The 12,001-nt window shown below is 27.0% G+C and overlaps 2 protein-coding genes across 4 annotated transcripts; one reads left to right on the top strand and one right to left on the bottom strand.

Moving 5' to 3' along the window:
- Nucleotides 1-4,119: 4,119 nt before the first annotated feature.
- Nucleotides 4,120-8,861, bottom strand: LOC132917509 (lipoyl synthase, mitochondrial). Its single transcript, XM_060978278.1, has 7 exons — nucleotides 8,655-8,861; nucleotides 8,266-8,589; nucleotides 8,047-8,203; nucleotides 7,921-7,978; nucleotides 7,670-7,828; nucleotides 4,519-4,634; nucleotides 4,120-4,445 (listed from the first exon to the last, which is right to left on the bottom strand). Exons 1-7 carry the CDS (start codon nucleotides 8,712-8,714, stop codon nucleotides 4,189-4,191), a joined length of 1,131 nt encoding a protein of 376 aa, XP_060834261.1. The 5' UTR covers nucleotides 8,715-8,861; the 3' UTR covers nucleotides 4,120-4,188.
- A 157-nt stretch (nucleotides 8,862-9,018) lies between these two features.
- Nucleotides 9,019-11,523, top strand: LOC132917510 (iron-sulfur protein NUBPL). Of its 3 annotated transcripts, none has more exons than XM_060978281.1 (9): nucleotides 9,019-9,227; nucleotides 9,604-9,737; nucleotides 9,806-9,968; nucleotides 10,060-10,185; nucleotides 10,271-10,310; nucleotides 10,372-10,556; nucleotides 10,625-10,813; nucleotides 10,871-10,968; nucleotides 11,035-11,521. In XM_060978281.1, exons 2-9 carry the CDS (start codon nucleotides 9,684-9,686, stop codon nucleotides 11,098-11,100), a joined length of 921 nt encoding a protein of 306 aa, XP_060834264.1. In that variant the 5' UTR covers nucleotides 9,019-9,227; nucleotides 9,604-9,683; the 3' UTR covers nucleotides 11,101-11,521. The 3 variants fall into 3 exon arrangements, with proteins under 3 accessions (XP_060834264.1, XP_060834262.1, XP_060834265.1); XM_060978279.1 differs by having other exon boundaries at nucleotides 9,019-9,385; nucleotides 11,035-11,520; XM_060978282.1 differs by lacking the exon at nucleotides 9,604-9,737 and having other exon boundaries at nucleotides 9,019-9,385; nucleotides 11,035-11,523.
- The last annotated feature ends 478 nt before the right edge of the window (nucleotides 11,524-12,001 follow it).

The following is a 12,001-nucleotide window of genomic DNA, read 5'->3' as shown; positions in this document are numbered from 1 at the left end:
GAATCGAACACATTTAGAATTTGTGTTAACGATTTATCATGTATATCGACATTCGACAACGAAACGATAAACCTAAAGAATTACGTGGTCATGTTGACTATCGATTTATAAGTTACAGCGGAGCGTACACTAACTAAATACCGCAATAACATATTACCATTTATACCATACAATACAGTTATACTCACCAGTAAGTAATTTGTTAGCTGATGCTTTTAATGGAAATTTAGGTGGGACGTGCTAAAAGCAGACCCACAGACCAATATGGCAATATACCTATATAGCAGTATAAAGCAGGCATAATTTGCAGGACTCATAATTCCTATAATATCTACTATAGAAATTAAATTTGCAGATTGCAGACGTTGGACCACAAATGCACAGCAATAGTTGATAAAAAAAGCACAACAAGTCAACGAATAATGACTCCCAAAACTATTTACTATTTTCAATACCGTATTACATGCTGCATTATACCACCTAAAAAGAGGTACAACGATGAACGTTGGTGATTCGAATAAAGAAAATTATTTATAGATCTATACATTATATTATTATTATTATATAATACATATCATTATCAATAACGAATAAAGTACCTACGAGGCGTATTGATACACCTTGAGTACCTATTATGTTTATGTCGTAAAATATATAGTAATAACTAATAATAGCCAATAGTATACGTATTTTAACCTATTAGGGAAATCCGAAATGACCAAAATACAGGTAAACTTGATTTAGGTTAAGTATATAAACTATATAGTATTAATAAATAATAATTTGTATTTCAATGTTATTATCTACTTATTATAGTTCTTTCCGATGAGTAAATAAATCAAAACGTTTATCTAATTATCTTTGAAAAAAATCATTCTTCTCCAACTCTTCAAGAACTTTGTTATTGTAATATAAATATTTTCCAATAAACTAATAAAGAAAAAACTGTTCATATAATATAATACCTGAATACGTATAGGCAGGTAGCTACCAAACAAAAAGGATAGTATAGAAATAGAAAACTGTAATACTATAAACAGGGCCGTCCCGAAAGACAAATCACGGGGGCCCATGATTCAATAATTTCCCAACTCTAAAAAATTTTTTTTTCGCTACGCTAAAATTATTTTATTATCATTATTATTTATTTATAACTCTTCACCAATACAAAACATCAGAGAACATTTTTTGATATTTGTCAGCACTTACAACAGTAGGTAAAATAAAAATTTACAACTTATAATTTTATGAGTATTCAATATTAAATAATCAATATGCATATCTCAAAATAATACACCATTTTCAAAATTCAATTATTCTTTATTTTATATTGGACCACTGGTGTCAGTGGCGCCGAACTCATGTGTAATGTGAAGTAATCGCTTCACTTCTTAAATGGATGGGTGGGTATAGGTGAGTTCTAGGGGTTAATAATAAAGTTGAATAAAGTGTTAAATATAGTATAATTGAAGCCTGATAACGTGAAACATAGAAGTTATAAGTAAAATAAACAACAATTTTAGATTTTGCTTCATAAAAAAAGTCGCGAGTTCTGCGCTACTGACTGGTGTTGCTAACTTACTTATATCAACGTATCCAAAATATCTTTTTCAATACTTAACAGCATTAGGGAGTCCAACCTAGTATACATTTGAATTATTTTTTGTAATATGTATAAAAGTTTATATTAGCTAGCTTGAGTGCTTGAATTTTGGTCCAACCAAGTGGGCTGTTTTCTTGTACGGTGGTCGGTGATGGAGTTTGAAATCAGATTCTAAGTCTTTACCTAAGGTGCGTTGTGAAGGAGATGCTTATGCAGTTATGCACAGATACAGAGTGCACATTTTATTATGCAGTATACATTGACGACCGACGTCTGAAACTCGCACATTAATACATACCCAATCTATTTTTATCACGTAATCGCGAAATAAAGTATTAGTATTTTACATAATATAGGTATTAGGTATTATAACATATTCATACGAAATATTTTATAAAAGCCTCTAGTAATAAAATTAATAAAAATTTGTAATAACATGTAATATGTTGATACATTTAAAATATAATAAATGAAAAAATAAAATTATTAATTGAAAACTAATGATTTTTTTTTTGTCTCATAAATAATATTTTAATATAATATTAATTTTTGTTAAATTTCAGACTCGGTGGTCTAGTATCAAATGTGTCGACTGACCGAATCGTGTGTGTGTGGTGGGAGGGGGTGTTACCCCCATCCACACATACACCATGAATTAATATCTTAATTCATGACACACACACACACACACACACCCACTACTAGGGACGGCCCTGACTATAAAACTAAATGCACACAAGCACACTGACTTGCGTAGTCGGTAATTGGTAAAAATAGCAACACTTTATAAAGAATTAAAATATTAAATTTAAAAAAATCTTTATTATAATTATAATAGATATTAATCACAAAGAAAATTAGTTTTATTTTTGTGTAACAATTCCAAGTAAAATGATTTTTACACTTATACTTAGCAACATAAGTGTACCTATCCTTTAAAACCTATGTTTTCACCGTCTTTATTAGATTTAAAAAATTAATACAAGGATAGAAAATAGTTTGTAACAATATGTTACCAATATGGTGACTGCAAACCAATTTTATCTACTTAAGTCTTAAATACACATAACACATTAAAATAAATTATGAAAAGCTCTACAAATAGAATTTCTAGTAATAAAACCTTATTTTACTCTACACTAAAAGTTATATTTTATTGAAGTAAATTAAAACATATAAAGAATATTTTTTAAAATTAATAATAATATTATAGAAAATATATTATGTACATTTAAATTTTTTTCATAATATATTTGAATACTTTAAAATACTTTATTAAGTAGAAACATTGATTAAATATATTTAATCAATGGTAGAAAGCTAAAAATTTTAATAGTCACCAATAAACAATTTAAAAAAAAGTTACTAATAGATTGTACCTGCAGGACTGAAGATGTATTGTTAAGCTGAGGCTTTGATATGAGCGCTTGTCGGTAATCCTTAACCAGTAACTTGAGCAGCTAAAAACGAATTTGTCAAAAAAGTATTCATGTACCAATAAATATTTATGTTTAATATTAAATGATTTATTTATTTTAAGTGATAGATATTATATAAATTCAAACGATAAATATAATCATGTCATAGGTATATCTTAAATTTTGAATACAATTATACCGCAGAGTCTATACTTTTCATATTATAATGAAATATATTTTCAAAATATAAATATTATAGGTAATTTGATCTTAAAAAGAAATCTATAAGTTTGTGAATCTTTTATTCAATAGAAATTATTCAATATTGATGTTCAAATGCATCTTGCTTTTTATATCTGAATTGTGAAAATCAAATAGAATATTTAAGTTTTTAAATGAATCAATTTCAATATTATCTAGTTTCAGTGGCGAAAAAATATATATTTACCTATGACAATTGTCATAAATGAATTTAATAGGTAGGGGAACACTTTTGTCGTTAAATATGCAAATTTATATTACCCTATTCTAGATGGGTGTCAACATTTTATGTAGAGGTATATAATGTCATAATTAAAATGTTGGACTTCGTTGCCACTGTTTAGTTTTGTAGAACATAGTTAATATTTAAAATAAGAAAATATCAAGAGCGGGTACATTTTTAAGTATTACAAATTGATATGAACTTCATTTTACACCTTAGTGATAGTAGATAAAATTAAAACCTATAAAGATGCTGATTACAGTGAAATTATTTATTCACTTATAATAAGTTAATTATTTCTAATTCACTAACAACAATTAATCAACTAATCAAACATCTGATAAATGTCATCTAATCGAATAAATAATAACTTGTATTAACTTCAATGTATTACCAATATAATTATATTATAATGCTTTTATTACTATCAAAATTAAAGATATTTTATTTTTTGTGTATATTTATAAAACAAGACTCCTTCATGAATACCCATACTTAGACCTTAGTTTTAGAGCTCTATTCACTTTAAATTTCCAATTAACAGTATTTTCAAAACTGATTAATTTTCTATATTTCTTTCTACTTTCTATGTGGTTTTTATAATAATACATACATAAAATTATATATTATATTTCAATAATAACATAATAACAATATAATAAACAATAACAACAACAATGCATTTAAGTGGTCTCAGAATTTTTAGACTCTTGTGCTTCTTTACGTTTTTTTAATACATTGCCAATAAAGAATTCACCAGCTTTGTATGAACTTCTTACAAGCGGACCACTGGCTGTGTACAAAAATCCCATCTTATCACCAACCTCTTGCCAATGTTTAAACTTCTCAGGAGTGACATATTCAATTACTTTTAAATGTCGTTTGGTAGGTTGCATGTATTGTCCAAGTGTAACACAATCCACTAATGATTCTTTTAGATCTACAAAATAAATGTTTTTAAGTAGCAAACAAAAGAAAAACACTTATACTACATTTGCAATATGTAATAATACCTTTAAATGTTTGTTCAATTTGCTCATCAGTTTCGCCAAGACCCAGCATTATGGATGATTTTGTTATAAGTTGTGGATTAAATTCTTTAGCTTTACGTAACACTGACATTGTTTGTCTATAAATTAAAGGAATAAAGATTATAATCTTGTATAATAAGTTTAATACTGGAAACTTTAAATTAAAAAAAAAAATGTAGCATATTAATGACTTATGATCAGGGCTGGACTGGGCAGGCGGGATACCGGGGCATAGGGACATGTTTTTTGTTTTTTTAGAGTTGTTTCTATAGATATACCTAAGTGGGCTGATATTTTTTATTTTCCCGGTAGAAATTGTTGATCACATCCGGCAGCCTTGCTTATGATTCTTTAAATAGTCAAGAATTAAGAGAATTTTACACTCTACTGTGGTGTTATTGTCTTACAAATAAACAACATAAAAAAAAAATTGTGCTTAACAGAAACAATTTTTTTGTTTTTAGATAATATGTTTCATATTATAAAGAATTAAAATATTTCAAAATTTAAAAGTAAGATTGATGATTATTATCCATAGCACCTCTTAAAGTTTTAATAATTTTTTTTTATTTTAAAGTGAGTATAGCCTATTTAAAATATCAATAAAAGCCAGTGAGATTCCGGTGATTATATTATTTCTTTTAAGTTTGATAATAAGTCAATTTAACCCAAGAACATAAAAAAGGTTTGCTAAATAAAATTTACAATAGGTTAGTAATAAAAAAGCAATACAGTGGATTCCACTTAATGTGGGCACCGGTTAATATGGTCAAAATGGTTTGGTCCCAATATAAATGTATATTAACAAGGTTAAAAAAAGCCGCGTAATATGGGCACTCGATTCGGTTTATGTGGGCAATTTTTATTTTATCATAGTGTTAGAATATACACATATGTATTTAAAAACGACTAATTTAATCGGGTTTCGTCATATCTATGAGATTGTGTTTATCGAAAGTAATAAAAAGTACTAAGTACAATTTAAATTTTAAAACCCTTTTCTGCATATTGTACCAAAAATGGTACAAATTAGTTTTTTGTAGTTTCTATTGTTGAAAATAAAGTTACAACATTACTGCATATACGACCAATTACATCTACCTAGCAGTAAAATTGTGAACTTCGGATGAAAAATAAATGACTGAAAATATAATTGTTGTGCAAAGTGAAAAACTACCCACTTTATGGTTCAACAATAACAATTTCATACTAATGATACTACCGATCTTTGGTAAAAAAAAATTTATCTTGTAGTACTTTTTGTCCAAAATATTTTAAAAATAAGTATAGATTTTTAAGTATAATACTTATTGAAATATTCAAATATATATCATAACCAAATTGTGTGCCAAAAATTCATCCTTAATCAACTTTTAAGGGTAGTTTCACTTGAATATTTTTTAAATATTTTTCCCATCCTCCTGGTGTTTTTTACAATAAGTACATTTTTATCGGGAAAAATAAAAATTCATGCAGAAAGATATTTTGTTGACTTTTTTGATATTATAATTTTTTTTTTTTTTAATCAATTTCGGTTTTTATGGGCAACCGCTTAATGTGGGCAAACAGAGTTGGTCCCAACGTGCTTACATTAAGCGGAATCCACTATGTTGATATCTTTATAATATTAAATTTAATTGATCTACAATCTAACCCAAAGTTAATATATTTATGTATTTATATGCTGTTTTTTTTTACAAAATTTTAATTTTTAATATTATAAACAGTATATAAACGCTAATTAAATTGAGAACACTCAATATTTTTGTGTAGAGCCTCACAATTTGAATTCTGTTTTTTAGTTATTAAATTTGTTATTAATTATTAATGAATTCCAATAGATCCATTAAATTTAATGAAGTATACAACATATTTTTTCTGCTATAAGTTTTTTAATTCATACATGAATTAAAATCAAAATTATAATAACATGAATTACTGTAATTATCACCTCAATAACTAGGGGTGAAAATATAAACCCAAAACAATCCTAGAATAATTATTTCAGACTTAGAATCAAAAATTAAAAATTGAGTGCATTTTGTAGTTATTTTGTTGAATTGCTGGTTAAACTATCAAAATTCAATAAAAAATTAGGCAAAAAATAATAAGTGGTTAAAATAGGTTGTTGCCATTAAAGAAAAAAAAAGTTGTTCTGGGAATGTGCATATCTAATTAAATTAACACGTTAACTGCCATGCGGCCTCTTAATATTAATTATTTGTACGCCAAGTTCATTTTTGAGTGTCATTATAAATTTATATATATACTATAAAATTCGAATAAAAAATTAAAAATAAAAAAAAAAATGTTAAAATTATGTTTTATACATCAAAAAATTGCAATTATTCCCGCTACGCCACAGTGCATTTTCTAGATCATTATTGTAGCGTCATGGAAAATTAATAATATAAATCCAAATTAATTTACGGCAGCCGTATGGCCTCCTACAAATAATATGGTGCCGCAGCTGGCGATCTAAAAATTGTCAATACCTAATTATTTTTATACGGACGCCGGCGGTCGCATGGCAGTCAACGTGTTAAAAAAATGCATAGGCCATAAAAATGTGTATTTTAATTTGATAGCAACCAACTAAAAAACAAAATTCAAATTGCAGTGCTCTTTGCAAAGATTTTAAGTGTTCTAAATTAGTATTTACACACTGTATTATATATTTGTGATAGTATTTTTGAATTGTAATATTTTACATACTAACAACTTGCTTAAAATAATTGAAGTATTGCAAGCAAGCAACTAACATACAATCACTGAGTAAATCCATAACAAAAATTTTTAGTCCAGTCAAGAGGGCACCAAAAAAGCCGTTGCCTTGCAAAAAATACTTAAGTTTTAAACTTAGCGAAAAGTTTCATCTTGGGGCCTGCAAGTAAGCAACTAACATACAATCACTGAGTAAAGCCATAGGATTCCTAAATCTTTTATCAATTTAACTTTAATGTGCTCTTTTGTGGATCAATGTTAGCGCCGTACAGTTGTTAAGAAAATATGATCATATTATATTTATTTAAACTTTTTATCACTATTCAACTTGATACCCAAGTGATTGAATTAATATTTCTCGAAATATTAATAAAAATGATGAATTATAATTAATACATATTTTATTTACCTATAATTTGCTCTTCGATCTCTAACAAAGGGTGTTAGCTTTTCGACAGTTTCAATATTATGAGCAAAAACATCTAATCCTGAATCTACAATAGTTTTTACATTTTCAGCTGATCCGCGAAAATCTGGTACCAAGCACTCGATCATTATATTAGGATTACTAAAAAAAATAATAATAAATTAAAAGAATATAAACAGAGCAGGAATAATAAAAAATATTGAAAATTGAACTACTTGAGTTATTTGACTAACCGATGTTTGATTTCAACTACAGTTTCAGCAAAATGAGCAGAACCACCATCTTCCAAATCTAAAAACATTTCACCATATATAATTCATTAATCAATAAATAAAATTTTTTTCTTTATTTTAATATACCATCACGATCAACTGATGTTAACACAATATAATCAAGCCCCCATGATGCAATAGCTTTTGCTGTATTAACTGGTTCGTTGGGATCAGGAGGTGGTGGGGCTCTAGATGTTTTAACAGAACAAAATCGACAGCCTCTAGTACAGGTGTCACCCAATAACTGAAAAATAATTAATCAATAAAAATACAATATAACACAAAATATGTTTTTTTAAATATTACCATAATTGTTGCAGTAGCTGTGCCATGTTTACCTCCACCCCAACATTCACCAATGTTTGGGCATCGAGCTTCCTCACAAACCGTATGTAAGTTCAAATCACGTAGTTGTTCTTTAATTTTTGAAAAATTTTCCCCGGTTGGTATTTTAGTTTTAAGCCAAGGAGGTAAACGCAGTCTATCTTCTTCGCCTTTTGCTCGTCGTAATTTGCCACTATAGTTTTTTGATGTTATAGGTGTTTCATTTATAAAATCAGATAAGTCTGGTCCACTTTGAATTACCTCACGGAACTTATCTCTAACTGTTGTTGACTTAGATCTACAAGTCTAAAATTTGTTTTAAAATATTTTTTATGTTTTATTAATGTTATTTAATGATTTTAAAAACTTACTTTGAATAATAAATAATTCGGTTTCCAGTTTGATCCAAATTTATTAATTAAACAGGACATTATAAGTAAATAATATGTTAACTAATTTGGTTAGTCTTAAATCATAAAAACTGAATGCTGGTTTTGGCTAAAATAGTTGAATGTTGAGTAATTGTAATTATTATTGATTCAACTATTCAAGTTCATAAAGATCAAAAAGATAAAAAAATTATAATTGTGATAACACCGTTTTCGCCGAAGTAACGAAAGCAAACGTTTGCAGACTGTTTACTGATACGATGTATATACAATATACATATATTATATCATAACATATTTTGTTCATCACCAAAATGATCGGATAAGAAATTTGTATTAAAAACACAGATATCAGATAATATGTATCTGTGATTAAAAAGTAATTATTAATTTTTACTTTTATTTGGGATACCAGAAACATTAAATTCGGCATCCAAAGCTTTAGTTAGACATAGTCAAATACTACATAGCACAGAGACCATTGTTAGAACCGTTAGTGATGAGATATTGTTAAATCTGGTGCACTATAAACAGTATAAACCGTTGAAAAATTCGGTTAGTGGATAAATATTTAACATAATTATTAGTAATAAATGTAATAAATGCCCTTGGGTTAGCGATAGGAGCAAATTGCAAACATAAAGATAATTTGTTTAAATTGCATTACACAACACACACAACTCATTACGTTAGGATTGTGTACGCCGGCACAGGTTTGTTTGGATAACATTGTATTGTATTATTTATGTTTGTCGGTGGGACATTTTTATATTTTTATATCTCTATTAGACTATTCTAGTGTTTATCACTGTTTTAGATAGTATCTAAATCTGTGGTACTATCTAAAGCTGTGGTGTCTATGGACCATAGATAATAGATGCTGTGGACTTATGGTTATCAATTTGATATTCAAAATTTAAAATATTTGCAGAATTCGAGAATTTGTTGATTTATGAAATTTAGCAGAAATTGTATAATTAATTTAATCAATTTAGAATATTATATTTTATTATGTTTATAAAAAGTTCAATATCTACAATTAACCGGATTTATCCTTTGATGAACGTGAGAATATGATTTTTTTTTTCTAAATTTTCGTATACTTAATATGATTAACTGCTATATCATTCCAGGATCAGTTAAGATGTGCATGTGTAAAAAATTTATCACAATTAACTAAAAAACAAGCAGAACTCATGAGGAAAAAGTTGCCTCAAAAACATCCAATTAATGGTGTGAACCACATAATATTGGTGGCATCTGGTAAAGGAGGTGTTGGTAAATCAACAACAGCTGGTAAGCTAATGTATTACAATTTATGGTATAAACTTAAGTGTGTAAAACATACAATACTTAAATATAATAAAGATAAATGTTTATTTCACAGTAAATCTAGCAACAGCTATAAAATGTGTTGCACCTAACAAAGATGTTGGATTATTGGATGCTGATGTATTTGGTCCATCTATACCATTAATGATGAATTTGCATGAAACCCCTTTAATTAATAATGGTAAGGCTTAAGGTTGTTATTCTTTGTACTTAAATAAAACAAAATATTAAATTTTAATTAATTAAATGTTATTTATAAATTATAGATAACCTTATGGTGCCTCTCATTAACTATGGGGTTAAGTGGTAAATTATTTATTTCAAGACAATTTGTTTTTTGAAATATAATTTAATTTTACTATTATAGCATGTCAATGGGTAATTTGATAACCAATCAATCAGCAGCTATTTGGAGAGGACTTATGGTAATGGGAGCCATCGATAAATTAATTAGAGGTGTCTCCTGGGACCATACAGATTACCTTATAGTGGATACACCACCAGGAACGGGAGATACACACTTATCTCTAGCTCAAAATATTCCAATCAGTGGTAATAAAATAATGTTAAATATTTATGAATTATTACAAATATTTTAAAAACTAAATTATGAATTTTAGGTGTTTTAATTGTTACTACTGGTCAAAAAGCTGCTCTTGATGTGACTAGGAGAGGTATAACAATGTTTAAAAAGTTAAATATTCCTATTTTGGGAATAATACAAAATATGAGTTCTATGGAATGTTCAAAATGTTCACATGAAAATTTTATTTTCGGAGATAGTGTTCAAGAATTAGCCACACAAGAAAGTATTTAGTTATTTTATTGGTAACTCATTGAATGGTAATATTTAATATTGTTTTCAGAAATAGATACATTATTTTCTATACCTTTGGATCCTATTATAACTAATGGTTGTGATACTGGTCAGCCTATTGTCATCACTCATCCGGAATCCTCACAAGTAATTGAAGTTATAAAAACTTTATTTAATAGAAATACACATCTTATTCTTTATATTAATTTTTAGGTTAAAACTTACAAGAGTTTAGCAGAATATTTGATAAATTCGTTAAACAAAGTCACTAGTAAGTGAGACATTTGTGACCATACATCTGTTGAACATAGATTCTAATACTTTATAATTATATTATTGTTTAAGTATATAAATATGTAAATGTATACTAAACTAAAATCTAGTTTTATGTATTATGTTTAAATAATTTAAATAATTAAAGTATGTATAATTTATTTTACTTTTTTTTCTTTATTTTTTTTTTATAAAATACTTTCAGTCTAGATTATTATACTTTTATTATTATAATATTATCAGGATATCCCTGTGAATTTACAAGTCAAACCCCAACAGATATTGATAATCATGTTTTAAAACAAATCAAAGTTAATAGTACATTTTGATCTAGTATTAAACTGATACTGGTGAGTAGTGTAAAGGTAGTATAAACACACTGGAATACTGGATTCTACTCTGGTGGGTTTCCCGCCTCATATTACATCGTTGTTCTTTTATAATAATTATATATATATATATAAATAGTTTCATACAAATATAACATAATGTCATGTTGTATATTATGTAAGTGTTTTTAATTGAAAAATGAACAATACTACAAATATATTCTCGGAAAAAAGTTTTGACCACAGTTATCTTGATGACTGTATCTACCTATTTGAATTGTTTTAGAGAATAAATGATGATGTATTATATTATGTATGATATTTACATTTTACAAGACTGTTATTTTGTGGAATACAAATGCAAAAATATTTTGTGCATTACCAGAAATGGTGACTAGGGTTAACGAAAGATATCATCTTAAATTTTTTTACACCACATTAATGATATTTAAGATTAAAATATATAAGCATGATTCAAGAAACTATAATGTAACTAGGTTTATGTTATTGACATGAGATGATTAGCTTTTGTTAAAATATATTGTAATTTATCTGAAGAAGATATGTTACATTATTTA

The sequence above is a fragment of the Rhopalosiphum padi genome, chromosome 1 (genome assembly GCF_020882245.1).
Source record: "Rhopalosiphum padi isolate XX-2018 chromosome 1, ASM2088224v1, whole genome shotgun sequence".
Classification (NCBI taxonomy): domain Eukaryota; kingdom Metazoa; phylum Arthropoda; class Insecta; order Hemiptera; family Aphididae; genus Rhopalosiphum; species Rhopalosiphum padi.
The sequence above is the reverse complement of the archived record's forward strand: the minus strand, read 5'-3'. Positions and strand labels throughout refer to the sequence as shown.